At 33.2% G+C, this 18412-nt stretch overlaps 1 protein-coding gene across 1 annotated transcript in view; it reads right to left on the bottom strand.

Annotated features, from left to right (window-relative positions):
- Positions 1–18412, bottom strand: part of UBR3 (ubiquitin protein ligase E3 component n-recognin 3) — a 266439-nt gene that overhangs the window by 176029 nt on the left and 71998 nt on the right. Inside the window, exon 6 of the mRNA XM_051986192.1 lies at positions 16141–16207. Coding sequence (XP_051842152.1) covers positions 16141–16207 — 67 coding nt within the window. The remainder of the gene's footprint in view (positions 1–16140; positions 16208–18412) is intronic.

Genomic DNA, 18412 nt, shown 5'->3' on the forward strand with positions numbered 1-18412 from the left:
GGACAAAAGTAATATAACTAGGATTAAAAAAAGGAAACTTGGAAAACAATCTTTGTATAAATTATCTCTGATAAGGGTCTAATATAATAACAACAGTAATAATAGCTAGCATTTATAAAGAACTTTTAGGTTATAATAGAACACTTGGCAAATGTTATTTCATTTTATCCTCACAATTAACCCTGCGAGGAATGTGCTGTTATTATTCCCTTTTACAAAGGAGGTAACTGAAGCAGCCAGTAGTCAATGACTTACCCAGGGTCATATATTCCTTATAGAAACTAAGAATTTGAGCCCAGGTCTACCAAGTCCAGCACTTTATATACTATATCATCTAGCTACCTCTACATATATAAGGTACAACAAAAATATTAAACCAAAAGCCATTCCCCAATAAATAAGTGATCAAAAAATAAGAAAAAGTTTTCAAAATAAGAATTATCAACTATTAATAACCATTTGAAAGAACATTCTAAGCCATTAATAATAAAAAGAAATACAAATCACAACAACTGAGAATTTTATCTCACCCAGCAAATTGGCCACTGGGAATACTCAAGTGTTGGAGAGTGTGTATGGTACACTGAAATAACTAATCTGAAAAATAAATTGGAATTATGCTGAAAAATTGAATGAAATAGCAATAACTATCTTAATTTAAGTGATCTTACTGGTGGGCTTTAAGGTCAAGGTAGCCAATGATTAAAAAAAAAAAAAAAGTCATACGAATACTAAGATACACAAAGAATGTTGTTTGTACAAAGTAGCAAAGAAGTAAAAACAAAGAAAATGGTCACTGACTAGGAAACGGCTATAAAAGTCGTTGTACATGAATCACTTTATAGACAGCATCCTCAAGTGAGAAGACCTCAGACCATAGGTGAGCTAGCCACGTTGAACCTTCCATCTCCTCCTCAGCACAATAAGTCCCAGAGCAAAAGCTGTTAGAAGCCAATCAGGGCATCTTCCAACTGCTCCAAAGCAGTCACTTTCATCTGTTGTCAAATCAATCTCACTACTGGGATAAGGAAAATCTCTAGGACAAAGAAGAGCAACTTTCCCTTTGACTTGAAGGCTCCCATCTCCTGCTGTACCTGTCCTTTGAAGGTAGATGAAGGGCATTTCTCTCACTAATGACTATTTTCACAGCTGATTATTCTCTTCACATCCTAATGGCTCTGAATTCCTATAGAACATCATTCAAACCCCACTCCACACTACAACCTAATTCCTGGTCTATTTCCCCCTGGTTTTTTGTTGAATGTAATTTTCATTGCATCGTGGTCTGAAAAGGATGCATTTACTATTTCTGCCTTACTGTATTTGAGTTTGAGGTTTTTGTGTCCTAATATATGGTCAATTTTTGTATAGGTTCCATGAACTGCTGAAAAGAAAGTGTATTCCTTTCTGTCTCCATTACATTTTCTCCAGAGATCTATCATATCTAACTTTTCTAGTATTCTATTTACCTCTTTGACTTCTTTCTTATTTATTTTGTGGTTTGATTTATCTAATTCTGAGAGTGCAAGGTTAAGATCTCCCACTATTATAGTTTTACTGTCTATTTCTTCTTGCAGCTCTCTTAGTTTCTCTTTTAAGAATTTAGATGCTACCCCACTTGGTGCATATATGTTTAATATAGACAGTGCTTCATTATCCATGCTACCCTTTAGCAAGATATAGTGTCCTTCCTTATCTCTTTTAATTAGGTCAATTTTTGCTTTAGCTTGATCTGAGATCAGGATGGCTACCCCTGCTTTTTTGACTTCACCTGAAGCATAGTAGATTTTGCTCCAACCTTTTACCTTTAACCTGCATGTATCTCCCCGCTTCAGGTGTGTTTCCTGTAAACAACATATTGTAGGATTCTGGCTTTTAATCCATTCTGCTAATCGCTTCCTCTTTATGGGGGAGTTTACCCCGTTCACGTTTATGGTTAGAATGACCAATTCTGTATTACTTGCCATCTTGTTAACCCCGGTTTATGCTTTTCTCCCTTCTTTCCCCTTCCCCCCCCTTCCCAGTATTAAGCTTGTGAGCACCACTTGCTTCTCACAGCCCTCCCTTTTTAGTATCCCTCCCCCCGCCTTAGAGTTCCTCCCCCTATCTTACCCCTTTCCCTCCCAGTTCCCGTATTCCCTTCCGCTTAGCTTATTCCTTCCCTTTTCACTTTTCCCTTCTCACTTTTCAATGAGGTGGGAGAAGCTTCACCATAGATTGAATATGTCTTAAGATTTTTCACTTAAAGCCAATTCTGAAGGCAGTAAGATACCCACTATATTCATCCCCCTCCATTCTTTCTCTCAGATATAATAGGTTTCCTATGCCTCTTCATGAGATGTACTACCTCCACTTTACCCTTTTTCTGATACAATGTCCTTTCCACATCAATTTCTAGAACAAGATATACATGTATTCTTTATACATCTATATAGTCAAAATATAGTTCCCAAGATTAATCTTTACCTTTTTAGATTTCTCTTGAGTTCTATATTTGTAGATCAAACTTTTTGTTAAGTTCTGGTTTTTTCATCAGAAATAGATGAAATTCGCTTACTTACAACCTAATTCCTAATGCTGATCCCCATCTTACTACAAAATTTCACCTAACTCCACCTACCACCTTTCCATTATGCCTACTGAAATGCCTATTCCATAAGCAACAATTTCCCCTCATCTTAAACCTGTTCCTCTCCCATTTCTTCCATCTACTAATTTTCTCTGAAACATGGTTTTCCTTTAATGACACAACCTGACTACCCTTTCCAGTACAATCTGGATTTTCTTACAATCTGGACAATTACTCTCTTCAGTATACCAGTCAAAGATAGGAAGTTGGAATATTCCTTGTTCCCCACTGTCACTTACAGATTTTCCCCTCTTCCTCCACAATTCAGTAACCTCTCTTCCTTTGAGGTTCATGATATTTTTACATCCACCACCTGATCAAAATCCTAGTACCTATTGTCTATAGATCCCAAGACACCCCCCTTCCTTCTTCAATGAGTTCAATTTTTCTCTCCTCCTCAACTCCTGCCCTCCTACCAGAAAACTTGATTGACTGATTGATTGATTCTTCCTCAAATATCATAACCAACCAGTTCCTCAATCTATGTTACTTACTTCCCATAAGTTACTCCTTCACCCCATCTCAAAACCTATACAAATATGGTCATCTAGTCATCATCCACAAATGTATACAAATCCACATTCATACAAGAATTCGGAAATCCCCTTATCCAAACATAATCTAGTGGTTTTTCATCTCTCCCTCTGCTTTCTCTTATATATCTACTCTTCATCCATACTATGATTTCCAATTCCCTCTAAGGCAATCTCACCTGCATCAACTATGCCCATGTCTTTTCTCTTACTTGACTGCTTGATGAAACAATTCAAACTTATACTTGTCATTCTTCTTATGCCTTTTATCATATGCCTATTATACCCAGTTAAGCTTTAGTCTTGGATCACTCCCACCATTCACTGCCTATACATTTGTAAGGCAAGGTGGAGTAAAATCATATAACCATTGTGTTCACTACAAATTTATGTTATAGAACCTCAACTGGGCCCTAACCTATTATATCTTCCTTATCAACTCACTATCCCAATTTTCACAATGGTTTCTTCTTTTCATCCCTTCTCAAACTTCCTATGAGTCCCCTTCCTTTTATAGAAAACATTCAGACCATTTGCCATGGACTCCCTCTACTCCCTTTTTCCTCATCTCCTATGACTCAGGTGCCTACTTTCACTTTCTTCTCTATCTCCATCTTATATGATAAAATGGCCTTTCTCCTTATGAAGGCTGCTCAAGCGATCCTATGCTATCATCTCCTCCAAAAAACTACCTTCTCTGTCATCTTCCTCTTTCACTTATTTTTTGTCTCTCTTTTTCTATTGGTTCATATCCTACTGCATATAAAAAAGCCCACATCTCCCCTATCATGGGGGAGGGGGGGAAGGGAGGGATAGGAGGGGAGGGAGAGAAAGACAAAGTCAATAACATATAAGTGCCTACTATGTACCAGCTCCTGTGCCAAACACTGGGGACACAAAGAAAGGTGAAAGATAGTCCCTGAAATGAAGGAACATGGTCTAATGGGGGAGACAAGAGGAACTGGAAATAATCAAGAAAGGAAAAGCATTAGACCTAAGAGAAATTAATAGGAGGTAGGATTTTTGCTAGGATTTGAAAAAAGACAAGAGGCAAGAGATGTCAATCACAAAGAACACAGGAGGAATAAGATGTAAAAAGATTTGAAGTAGAGAGAGGTTATAAAAGATTTTGAATAGAGAATTTTCTATTTGATCTCAGAGGTGATAGGGAACCCTTGGATTTTATTGGGAGGAGGATATGACTAAACCTGAGCTTTCAGAAAGATTAAGAAATCTGGCAACAAAATGGATTTGGGAGATGAAAAATAGTAAGGAATTAAGGATGACACTTAAGTTGTTCACCTGGGTGACTGGAAGAACATTGGTGTACTTAACAGCAATAAGGGAGTTTAGAAGAGGTGAGAACATATGAATGAATTCAATCTGGGACATGTTCTGTTAAAAAATATATAAGAACATTCAGTTCAAAAAGTCCAATAGGCATTTGAAGATTTTAACTGGATGTCAGCAGAGAAGTTAAAAGTTGGAAAATTGGATCTGATAATCATCAGCAAAGAAATGACAACTGATTATAAAAATTGTTAATATCATAAGCTCCATGACACTTAATGAAATCACTAGGGCGAAATATTATAGAGGGAGAAGAGAAGAAAATCCAGGACAGAGTCCTCTGGGACAAACACCTATCATTAGTGATATGACTTGTATAAACATCCGGCAAAGGTAACTTCAAAGATCAGTCAAAATGATAGAAGAAACAAGAGACAATGGAGTCATGAAAACCTAAAGAGAAGAGAGTATCAAGAGGTGACAACTGATAGTGTCAAAGGCTTCAGAAAAGTCAAGAAGTATGAAGAATGAGAAAAGATCATTAGATTTGTCAATTAAAAGCTAACTAGTAACTTTGGAGAAGCAGTTTCAGTTGAATGATAAAGTCAGCAGTCAGACTGTAGAGAGTTAAGAGGAGAATGGGAAGAAAAGATGTAAAGGTTTCCATCTCAAGGGACATCTCAAAAAGTTTAGTGTCATAAGAGAAGAAGATATGGGATAATATCAGGAAAAGATGGCTGTGTCAAGTCAGGGCTTTTTGAGGATGGAGGAGACATGGGCATGTTTGTAGGCAGTAAGGAAACATGCAGTAAACAGGGAAATATTGAAAGTAAGTAAGAATAAAGGAGGTGATCTGATGAAGACAACCTCTATACATAAGCATGTAGAGTGAGATGATCTTTAAAAAGGAGAACATCTGATTAGGAAAAACAAGGTGAAAGAAAACAGTGGTAGAACCTGTGAGATGAAAAAGTAAGAAAAGGGAAATCTCAGAAATTTCCATTTTTTCAATAAAAATATTAACTAAGGTTTCAAGTTAAAAGGGTGAGAAAGGTAAAGTCATGGGAGGTTTTTATCTGTGGTGAGTAAAATAGTAAATTAATTACTTACTAGGACATGAAGTATAAAAGGAATGCCCTGCCATAGTAAGGGTACAATTGAGGTTATGTTGAGGTTATGTTAAGAAATAGTTATAAAATTGAACTGGCTAAACCAAGGAATCAAAATGGAAAAGGGAAGTATAGCTAGTGAACAGCCTGGGAAAGAATTGAGGATCAAGAAATAGAAGGACTTATTAGGGAGGACTGAAAATAGGTTTTGGGATTATGAGAGAGCAGCAGAATGCCAACAGATTTTCATCAGATGAGGAGGAGAGAGAAACAGATGGAAAGAGAGAAGGAAGTGAGGGAGAGAAGGAGTGAGAGAGGGAGAGAGGAAAAGAAGGAGAGGAGGAGGAAGGGAGGGAAGGAAGTAGCAAGGGAGAGAAGGAGGGAAGAATGGGGAGGGAAAGGAGAGAAGGAAGGGTATAAAGGAATGAGGGAGAGGAAAAAGAAAAGAATGGGGGGGTAAGAATAGTAGAAAAGAAGAAATGGGGGAAGGAAAGAAGAGAGGTACAAAGGAAGGCAAGAAGGGAGGCAAGGAGAAAAGTAAGACAAAACATATGTGACAAAAACAAAAAATATCAATAAAAGTATGCCAAAAATTCAAAATTCAAAAAACAACATATAGATTATTAGAGATTATCATCTTGATTATAAATCAACTATGTGCCAGGTAATGAGATAAACAAAAATTAAAGTCACCAACCCTCAAAAAGTTTACAATCTATTTTATATACAATATACTTCACATAATTCAAAACTTCACACAACAAAACTTATTTTTCATGTGATTTGGACAGAAATGGAATAGGGAGGGGAAGTAAAACTATTATGTATAATAATCTCAAAATAAAAACATAAAATACACACTCTGATTCTTATACAAAACATTCTATGAATTTAACAGTATTACCAATCTTTGTGTATGAAATGTTGATAAGTTCAATCAAAATCAAAGAAGAATAAAGCCAAGCATAAACTTTTGATTGTGTAAAACTTCATGACCTAGACTGTGAATTCACCTACAGAAAAAAAAAAAAAAATCCTTCCTTATCATTTCATTATCCCCTTAGTTTAAACAAACTGTGTACTGGAGATAATTATGTATAAACAGTACACTGTATACCTCTTTAGAAAAGTTTCTAATTTTCAGCAACCTAAGAATAAATTCATAAAATAGTAATAGCCCAATACTTATATATTGTTATGCAGTGTCATCTATTTATTTAGTACTTACTATATACATGAAGCACTGAGAATACAAAAAAAGGCAAAAACATCATCCATGCTTGCAAGGTGCTCTCACTCTAATGCTACTGTTTAAGTAATTATGGTACAGATTCCATATATAAGTATAAATGGAAAATACATTTTGAAGATATACAGAGAAGCTAGGAGTAGAAGATAAAGAACAATATTTACACATATGGGACAACCAATGCAAATAAACTGAATTGGGAGATGGAAGATGAGGTACAAAGAACAAATCAGTGTAGCTGGATCTTGGAGTTCATAAAGGGGAATTAAGAAAACTAAAAAGAGAGAAAGGAAATTTAAGGGGTTATGAAGGACTTTAAATGCCAAAAGATGCATTTTATATTTGATCTTGGAAGCAATAGGAAATAGCTAGAGCTTAATAAAGAGAAAGTTAATATGGTGGCACCTGTATTTTGGGAAGATCACTTCAGTAGCTGAGTAAAGGAGAGAGAGGAATATGGAGAACTTGAGGCAGAAAGACCAATCAGAAGGCTATTGCAATATTCCAGGTAAGTAGTAATGAGGAGTCTCAAACAGAATTTGTGAGAAGAGTGAAGGGGATGCATATTATAAATGTTACAAAGATAAAAATGATAAAACCTAACAAAACAAACTACATATGCAGAGTGGATGAAAAGTAAAGACTGGAAGAAACTGGGATAACAGGAAGGATGGTGGTGGCCTTAAAAATAAAAAACCTGAAAAGATGGTCAGAGTTGAAGAAAATATAATGGATTCTGTTTTGGACATTTTGAGTTTCAAATACTTATGAAGCAGTCAAGATGTCAGTAGGGCTAGATATACAGATCTCAGAAGCATATATACTGAGATAATAAGAGACTTGATTAAAAATTTTAAAAAGGCAAAATAAATCTAAAAGTGGTCATTTTAAAAGAGAAATAAAAAGGAATATACAGAAGCTATGGAATACGGCAAACTGACAGATTCCATGTCAGAAAAAAAAAAAAAAGTGGGGAAGCACATAGTACCTAATATGTGCCAGACACTGTGCTAAGTACTTTTTACAAATATTGTGTTATTTGATCCTCAAAACAAACTTATGGGTTAGGTGCTACTATTATCCTCACCTTACAGTTAAAGAAACTGAGGCAAAGAGGTTAAGGGATTTTCTCAAAGTCACACAGCTAGTATTTTAGGTTATATGTGAACTGAGGTCTTCTGACTGCAAAACCAGGACTATATCCACTGTGCCGTCAGTAAAAACCCCAATTAAGGGGCTGCTAGGTGGCGCAGGAGATAGAGCACCAGTTCTGAAGTCAGGAGGGCCTCAGTTCAAATCTGATGTCAGACACTTAATACTTCCTAGATATGTGACCCTGGGCAAGTCACTTAACCCCAACTGCCTCAGCAAAAAGAAAAAAAAATTAATCAAGGAACAAGGAATTTATTATAAATAAAATGGAAAGGCCAATGCAAAAACCCATGTTGTGTTTCTTCAAGCAACTGATTTTTATGTGTTCATTAGCATTTATGTGAGTAGTAAAGGACATACTATGCTTACTTCTATTTTTCAGCTGTTTCTCTGAAGAGGGATAGCATCTTCTTTGATAGGCCTTTGTAATGGATGTATTTTAAGAGTCAGAATAATTTAGTAATTCACAATAATATTGCTGCTACTATATAAAACATTCTGTTGTTTCTGTTTATTTTACTCGTTATTTCATGCAAGTATGTCCATGTTTTTCTAAAATCAACCTGCTCATCATTTCTTACAACACAGTATTATTTCATCATAGTTATATAATCACAATTTGTTACACCATGCCCAAGTTGATACAATAAAAAGAACTGTTATAAATATATATTTTTTTTAATATAGATTCTTTTCCTTTCTTCCTGATCACCTTGGAAAACAGACCTAATAGTGGTATTGTTAGGTCAATGGGTAAACACAGTTTTATAATTCTTTAAGCATAATTTCCAAACTGTTACCCAAAATGGTTGGATCAGTTCACAATTCCATCAACAGTGTATTAGTGTCCCATTTTTTGCACATCTTTTCCAACATTTCATTTTCCCCTTTTAACATGTTAGCCAATCCTATAGCTGATAGATATCTCAAAGTTGTTTTAACCTGAATTTCTCTAGTCAATAATAATGCAGAGAATTTTTTCACAAATTTAAATAGCCGATTTCTTCATTAAAAAAAAAAAAAAACTACCACGGCCTGTTCATATGCTTTGACCATTTATCAATTGGGGAATGACTCATATTCCCATAAATTTGACAAAGTTCTTTACATATCTGAGATAAGAGACCTTTATCTGAGAAAATGTCTATAAATTTTCCCCTCAATTTTCTGTTTTTCTATAATCTTGGCTATGTTGCTTTTATTTGTACAAAGCCTTTTTAATTTAGGGTAATCAAAATTTTACATCTTAAAATACTCTCAATCTCTTGTTTATTCTTAAATTTCTTTCCCATCCATAAATCTGATAGGTACTATGTTCCATGTTCTTCTGATTTATTTATGCTATCTCCCTTTATACATAGGCCATATATCCATATTGACCTTATTTTGATAAATAATATTTGGTAAAATATTATTTTGGTAAATAGTAAGATATCAATCTATATCCAATTTCTGCCAGACTTCATTCCAATTTTCCCCACATTTTTTATCAAATACTGAATTCTTAATCCACCAGCTTAAACCTTTATACATATCAAATTACTATGATGATTTACTGCAATATATTGTATGTCTACTCTGTTCCAATGAGCTACCATTCTATTTCTTAGCCAGTACCAGATAAGTTTGATAATTACCATCTGATAATAGTTTAAGTAAGATGTGGTACTGTTATCTTTACATTTTTTTAATTAACTCCTTTGATATTTTTTATCTTTTATTCTTCCAAATGAATTTTATTATTTTTTTCTACCTCAATAAGATAATTTTTGGTAGTTAAGATGGGATGACATTGACTTAAGTTTTTAGGCAAAAATGTTATTTTCATTATACTGGCTCTATCCATCCATGAACAATGAATATTTCTCCAGTTATTTAAATCTGATTTTATTTTTATATAAAATTTTTTTTAAATTATTTTCATGTACTTTTTGGATTTGTCTTATACTCCCTGGTATTTTATGGTGTCTACAGTTATTTTAAATTGGGTGCATTTATTCTTGCAGTGTTTTGTTAATGATATATAGAAATTTTGATGATTTATGTAGATTTATTTTATATTCTATTATTTGACTAAAATTATTGTTTCAACTAACTTTTTAGTTGAATTTCTGGGCCATACCACCTGCAAAAGGAAATATGTTTTGTTACCCTATTGACAATTCTAATAATTTTGATTACTTTTTTCTAGCATTTCTAATAAATATTGCATAATACTGGTGATAATGGACATCCTTCTTATACTGCTGATCTTACTGGGAAGGCTTCTAACCTCATTACAAATAATGCTGATGGTTTTAAGGAAATGCTTCTAATTATTTTTAGGAAAAATCAACTTATATCTATGCTTTCCAGTATTTTATTTTGTTTTGGGTTGTTGGGTTTTTTTTTTTTTGCTGAGGCAATCGGGGTTAAGTGACTTGCCCAGGGTCACACAGCTAGGAAGAGTTGAGTGTTTGGGACTAGATTTAAACTCAGATCCTCCTGACTTCAGGACTGATGCTCTATCCACTGCACCATGCAGCTGTCACATATGTAGTGTTTTTTAAAAGGAATGAATGTTGTATTTGAATTCTCAAAGTTTTTCTGCATTTCCTGATATAATCATATAATCTTTGTTACTTTTTTATTGATCTAATGAATTCTTAATAGTTTTCCTTATGATAAACCATCCCTGCATTCCTGATATAAATCTAACTTCATCACAATGTATAATTTGTGTGATATATCATTGTAGCCTCCTAGTTGTTTTTTTTTGTTTTGTTTTGTTTTAGATAATTAACCTGACATGGTCAGGTAAAAAGTGTCTAAGGTCAAATTTGAATTCAGGTAGTGGAATATCCACTGAACCACCCAGTTACCATCCTAGTTAGTATTTTATTTAGGACTTTTGCATCCATATTCATTAGTAAAATTGGTCTGTAATTTTCATTCTCTCTTTTTGCTTTTCCTGGTTTTTAAGTATCATATTCATAAAAGGAATTTGGTAGGACTCCTTCTTTGTCTAAAATCCCAAATAATTTATCTAACATTTGAAAAAAAAAAGTTTGGTAAAATTCACTTGGTAAATCTGTCTTAGTCCTAATTTTTATATGAAATTCATTTTGGCCTGTTTATTTTTCTAAAATAGATTTAAAATATTCTACTTCCTCTTCTGTCAATCTAGGCAGTTTATATTTTTCTAAGTATTCTTCCATTTCACTTAAGTTGTTAAATTTATTTTCATATCATTGAGCAAAATAACTCCTAATAATTGTTTTGATTTCACCTTCATTAGTGGTATAGTCTCCCTTTTGATTTTTGATACTAGTGATTTGGTTGTCCTCTCTTTTATATATATATTAATCAATGGTTCATCTATTTTAGTAGGGTTTTTTTCAATAAAACCAACTCCTAATTTTATTAATTCATTCAATGGTTTCCTTATGTTCAATTTTATTAATCTCATTTTAAATTATTTGGGATTTTATTTTGATGTTTAATTAGGGATTTTAATTTGTCCTTAATTCCCTCACTACTATTGTGATACTATTTATTATAGTTTTGCTATGTATTTCCACCTTTAAAAATGTGAATGCTATATATTACCTATGATATCTTTTATTATAGTTTTCCCTAATTATCTCTTTTAATTACATCTATTTCAGCTTTAATTTTGAAATCATGACTGGTATTCCTGCCCTTTTTTTTTTTTTTTTTTTTTTGGCATCAACTAGAGAATAACACATTCTACTCCACTTATTTATTTTTACTCTTAGTACATCTCTCATTGTTAAATGTTTTGTTTTTGTTTTTTTTTTGTAAACAACACATAGATTCTGGGTTTTAATACATTTTGTTATCAGTTTCATTTATGGGTGTTTAAATCCCATTCACATTCAAAGTTATAATTATTTGTTGTATATTTCCCTCCAATCTATTTTTTCCTTCCTCTTTATCCTTCTCTCCTTCTCCATATCTCCTCAGACATCTAATTTACTTGTCTTTCTAATTCATACACCTTCTAAAAAGCCCTCTCTTATCTTTTCCACCTTTTTTCCTATTCCTTAATCTACTCAACCTTCTTAGAATCCCTCCTTCATCCTTTTCCCTTACCCATTTCTTGATATGCACCCTTTCCAAGGGTCCCTTCCTTACCCTATCTTCTCACATTTCTATTTGACTATTAGTTATGTATATGTTACTACCTTTACATATATATGTTGCTACTTCTTTAACCCAGTTCTGATGAGAATAAGGTTCTAACACTACTAGCCTTCTATTTCCTCCTGTCCCCCACTCAATTCTTCCTTTCATTCTTCATTTGCATGAAATAATTGCTCCATTTTACCTCTTTCCACTAAATACCATCAGTTACCTCAACCAAAGCCTTCAACCTACATATGCTATTTCAAACATTAGTAATGACAACATTTTTTTTAAATAGTATTTTATTTTTCCAGCCACATGGAAAGATAGTTTTCAACATTCACATTTGCAAAATCTGATGTTCCAAGTTTTTCTTCTTCTTCCTATCCTCCTAACCCCTCCCCAGACATCAAGCAATCCCATACAGGTTAAACATGTTCAATTCTTAATGATGACATTTTTTAAAATGTAGTAATAGCTTATTTTTTAAATACTTGTAAAGATCATTTTCAACATTCACTCTTGCAAAATCTTGTATTCCAAATTTTTCTCCTTCCCACCTCACCTTCCCCCATCCCCTAGACAGCAAGTAATTCAATAGATTAAACATGTGCAATTCTTCTAAATATATTTCCACATTTAAATGATAACATGCTTAAGAATTTTAGATAACATTTTCCCATATAAGAACGAAATAGTTTGGCCTTATTAAATCCTTCATAATTGGCCTTTTAATATTTCTTCTATTTTTCATAGGTGAGATTTTCCATTCAGTTTTGATCTTTCCTTCACAAATATCATAAAGTCCTTTAATTCATTAAATACCCTTTTTTTTCCATACAGGATTACATTCAGCTTTGTTAGATAAATTCCTTTCCTCTTCAGAATATCATGTTCTATGATCTTTGCTTTTTTAATGTAGAAGCTACTAAATCATGTGTTATTCTGACTAGTTCCACAATATTTAAATTGTTTCTAGCTGCCTGTAGTATTTTCTCCTTGACCTAGGAGCTCCTATTAGTTTTCATCTTGAGATCTCTTTCAGATAGTAACTGGTGGATTTTTTTCAATTTCTAGTTCACTCTCTAGTTCTAAAACTTCAAAGCAATTTTCCTTAATTTCTTGAAGTATATCTTCAAAATACACACACACACATATAATCATTACTTTCACATACAATAAAAATTCTAATATTGTCTCCTTTCAATCTGTTTTCTGGGTTGTTTTTTTAATGTGCTATTTTCACATTCTCTTCCATTTTTTTCATTTTTTAAATTGTTTTATTATTTCTTGTGTCTTATGAAGTCTTTAGCTTACCCTTTCCCAGTTCTAATTTTTAAAGAGTTATTTTCTTCCACAAGCTTTTGGACCTTTTCTTCCAATTGTTAACTTTCTGTTCATAATTTTCTTTATTTGCTTATGTTACTCTTATTTTTTTCCTAAGAAGAGGTCATAGTTATTTTGACTTCACTGTCTTGTAAATCTGAACCCAGATCTTCTCTATCACCATAGTAGTTATCTAGGGTGAAGTTCTTTCTCTTTTACTTACTCATCTTTTTAAGTGGTTTATTTCTTATCTGTTATCTTTGTGTTAAAGTCATCTAGTCCCAAAGCATATCTGAAGGATAATGTTTCAAGTTTCAGGTTTTTGTGCTATTGTTTTCTAAGCTCCATGTTCGCCTGCCTGTGACCACAGACAGCATGGCCCCAGCTCTCAGCAAGTCTACCACTAGTACATATGCTTACTCTCCCTTGCTCACAGGCATAGCCCAAGACATTTTTTCCTGCCCCTAAGAAACGATGTGATATTCTTTATCAAGCTTTTTGTATAAACTAACATATCCAGTTAATAGCATTGTTATACATTATTTTGTATATACTTTGTTTTTAGTTTTTATTTAAATACTGTCTGTTCTCAGTAAATGTAAGCTCTTTATAGTTTCTTAAAGCCAAAAAAAAAAAAAAAAAGATGTTGCTACACTAAAGAAGCCAAACTCAAGAAGATATGATTCTCTTAAAGAAATGTCAATTTTAAAAAATTCAAATAGAAATATTTCTTTTAGTACTCTCTTCCCAAATTGTCTTAAAATTCCTAACTGTGAATAATTTTACTTAATATGTTATGTTTCATTTCTAAAATCAATCAGGAATAGTTCAAAAATCTACATTAAAACACATAGAAACTGGGGCAGCTAGATGACACAGTATACAGAGCACCAATCCTTTAGTCTGGAAGACCTGAGTTCAAATCTGGCCTCAGAGACTTAACACTTCCAACTGTGTGATTCTGAGCAAGTCACTTAACCCCAGATTGCCTGAGCCAAAAAAAAAAAAAAATTACATACAAACTGAAGATGGCTTCATAACTGTTTCCATATTTAATTACACCTTATTTTCAAAATGTCAAGTCAAATTTTCCTTAACATAGAGAATAACTTCTGATTATTTGATAGCATTGCAAGATATCAATATTGTTTCATGAAACTAGGATACGCTGAATAATAAAACACACCAAAAAATAATTAAAGGCTTAAACTATTTTTACTACTTTTAAGCATGAAAAACACTGAATTCAATCCTAAAAACAATTCAGCTATAAAATATGTCTTTTTGGTGATAAACTTTCACCTCCAAGAATAGTGAAAAGAACAGTATTCTTTCTTATTTTATCATAAATCCAGACAAAAAGTAACATATAAGCAAATGTATTTCATCATTTTCCTACAAATAGGAATTAGCTGTGACCAAAGTCATATTATATATCTGTAGTACAAAACCACATTTCAAGTATTTCCTAAACATAAAGCAGAACCACTGAGCTGAAAGGAGATTTTCTAATTGAGAACCATCTAAGGATTTATTCCAAGCCAGGTGATTCAAAGAATATCCAAGGTAGTTAGGTTCAGACTTTCCTTAGGAATCTGGAAAGTTCTATTCTATTGATGAGAGAGATCCTAATTACTGTAATTACTCGTATAGGCCTGGGAATAAACATAGTCTTCCCCAGAAATTCCTAAGATCTGAATTCTTAAAGCTGAGAACAAATCATAATCTAAACCCCTGAGCTAAGCCTAGATCAAAAGCTATGAACTGGTAGAAAATGCAAAAAAATAACATTTAGCAGTACTAGTCTACTTTATGCCATATCTCTAATTTCTCTCTTCTTTTCTCTCTCATGTTTTTTGGACATTTAAAATTCTGTGCACAGATTTTCTCATTTTTTCCTTTCTATATTTTTTCCTTACTATATTATCATCATTTAGAGAATCATTTGCCACCAATGAAGGAACTTAACGAGGTAGAGGAAACTAAAAAATCAGAGAGGGTTCATTCCAACTGCTTCAATAAGTGACCCTAATTTAGTCCTCCAGAGACAATCGAAAACATGATTGAACCTAAATGGTAGGAGGAAAAAAGGTTTAAAAAAGCTATTATACCTATAATTTAGGAACATTAAGTTGTGACTTATTAATGTCCTTCCATGAACTTGAAAAGCTCTAGACTTTCTACTACCACTAGATTAGACTATCACTAGCACATATGCTTACTCTCCCTTGCTCACAACCATAGCCCAGGACATTTTTTCCTCCCAACCCTGCCCCTAAGAAACCATGTGATCTGCTTTATCAAGCTTTTTGTATAAACTAACATATCCAGTTAATAGCATTGTTATACATTATTTTGTATATACTTTGTTTTTACAGATTAAATTAATTATTTTTAACCTCATAAACTTCATCAAAATAGTAAATTTCATGCCAAATAAAGCATTATATAAAAATCAAGCAGACCAAAGGAAAGCCTTTTTTAAGGTCAAATATAGTTATATAAAAAACATCAATAAATGTCCAATAGTGTACATTTTATCTGTCATTTTTACAGATAATTATATGTCACTGTGAATTATAAAACTATAAAAGATTTCCCTTTCACAATTTAAATTGGCTAGGGTTTTTGGTACACTAACTGAATCATCTTGGAAGTTTTTCTGCAAGCAAAAACAGAACCAACAAACATGAGAACAAAATTAAATCATCACTTTATAAATACCTTTGACACTGCTGCTTAATTTTACCCTCTTGCGTTTGCCCACACCTTGGCTACCATCCTGGTCCTCCTAGAAAAAAAAATTTGGCAATGAATACTAGAGTGTATATTAATTTAACAGATTTTACCTTTTACAATTGTATTGTTAACAATTGATGCTATAACATTTTAATAATACCAACTCTAAGATCACTCCTCAGTTTTACCTCCAAGCCATAAAATTAGTATATCAGTGATATAAAGCACTAGATCTAATATTCTTCCTATAAATGTATCTTCTTGCTCCTGCTCCTTAGCAAAGGAATTTGCTAAATTCCTTTGTAACTTAGCCTACTTCAACTGGCGTTAGAGTTATAATAAACTTTGCCCCTTGATTTGGAGACAGGTATGAGCCTGAAAATGCTTTTGAAACACCTCACGACACCAATCTGGAACCCTAATCTTTATGAGGTTTCCTTTGAAGCCAACATTTAGTGGTCCTGTACAGAGAGAATCTGGTCTCCATTAGTTAATTTATCCCCTCCTTCCTAGAAGCTACATTATATCAATAACATAATATAAATTCTTCTTTGTACTTTGTTCACTATCAAATTTCTTCAACAGGTGGGAAGGGGATGAGGAGGTCCTAACCAAGTGTGTCTCTCCCCCCACATACACATTTATTATGAAATCAAAATGATAGCAGGATGATTTCAGAAAGGCCTGGAGAGACTTACATGAACTGATGCTAAGTAAAGTGAGTAGAACCAAGAAAATATTGTACAGAACAACAAGATTATGTGATGATCAACTCTGTTAGACTAGGTTCTTTTCAACAACGGGATAATTCAGGCCAATTCTATGGACTTGTGATAGAGAAAGCCATGTTCATCCAGAGAGGACTGAATGTGGATCACAACATAATATTTTCACCTTTTTTGTAGTTGTTTGCTTGTTTGTTTTTTCTTTCTCATTTTTTCCCCTTTTTGATCTGATTTTTGTGTATGTAGCATAATAAATATGGAAATAGGTTTAGAAGAATTCCACATTTTTAAACCTAAACTGGATTACTTGCTATCTAGGAGAAGGGAAAAGAAAAGAGGGAGAAATAAATGGAACACAAGTTTTAGCAATGCTGAATGCTAAAAATTATCTTTGCACATATTTTGAAAATAAAAACCTATTATTAAAAAAAAAAATCTAAGTGACCTTAAATTCTGTTGCATTTGACTGAAGATACAATAGTTTTCACTCCCAAGCTAATACTCCCAAGGAATTGGCTTCCAGCTACGGTTTACTTTCAATAGACAACCACTGATTCTATAGCAAACTAATTATGATGTGTTTGAGATTCAGTATCAAATGATGAGATTGAGAGCAATTGGCACCATATGTTGGAGTTTGGCACCAAATGTTGGGATTCAGTTCATATGAAGAATTCACAATGGCTTTTCTCTTTGAAAAAAAATAGGCTTATTTACAAGAGATTACAGACAAAATGACAATGTAAAATAGGCACCAGGGGTGGTAAATAAGAAACAGATTTGGAAGAGGATATAATTAGGAAAGAAAGGGGGTTTTACAATTAAGAATGGAAAAGCCAAGTTCCCTAGTGGAACTCACAATTTACCAGGAGAATGGGAATACTTTATGAGGTAGGAGTACAACTATTGACTGGAAGGATAAATCCTAAAAGGGAATTAGGACCCTAAAAAGGCTAGTTAACTATAAGGAAAAAACAACAACATGAGGCATGGTGGAGGGAATGGGAAGAAAAACTCCATGAGGCAGAACACTGTAGCCAACTAATTCAAAAGAATTCAGCAAAGGTGACATGGGCCATATAAGCAGATTTATAGGGGAAAATTAACCTCAAGGGTTTGACATCATAACATGGCTTTCTATTGTATATAGTAATTGTATTTAGTTGTATTGTATTTTGTATTGTATAATTGTATATAAGGTGTAGTTACATCAGACCTCCACAAAAGTAGAAATGTAAATCTGAACTGATCCCTATCAGTGCTCTTCCTTGTCTGCCTCTGGGAGTAATTTTATCAGTACTTCAAGCTTTCTCTGCCAACTCCACCTAGTGACCTATTAATTATACTATCCCTTCTAACCCAGAACTATTTGTAATCTCCCTCAAATCTCACCACAAAAACTATTCATTTAAAACTAAGTATATTTAGCACTAAAAAACATGTTTACCTTTAGAGAGAGCCTCAGACATAGAAAAGGAAAAAAAAAAAAGACAATAAAGTTTTTCATTCCACCAGAAAAGATGAAAATGCTT

The sequence above is a fragment of the Antechinus flavipes genome, chromosome 3 (assembly GCF_016432865.1).
Source record: "Antechinus flavipes isolate AdamAnt ecotype Samford, QLD, Australia chromosome 3, AdamAnt_v2, whole genome shotgun sequence".
In the NCBI taxonomy this organism is placed as follows: Eukaryota; Metazoa; Chordata; class Mammalia; order Dasyuromorphia; family Dasyuridae; genus Antechinus; species Antechinus flavipes.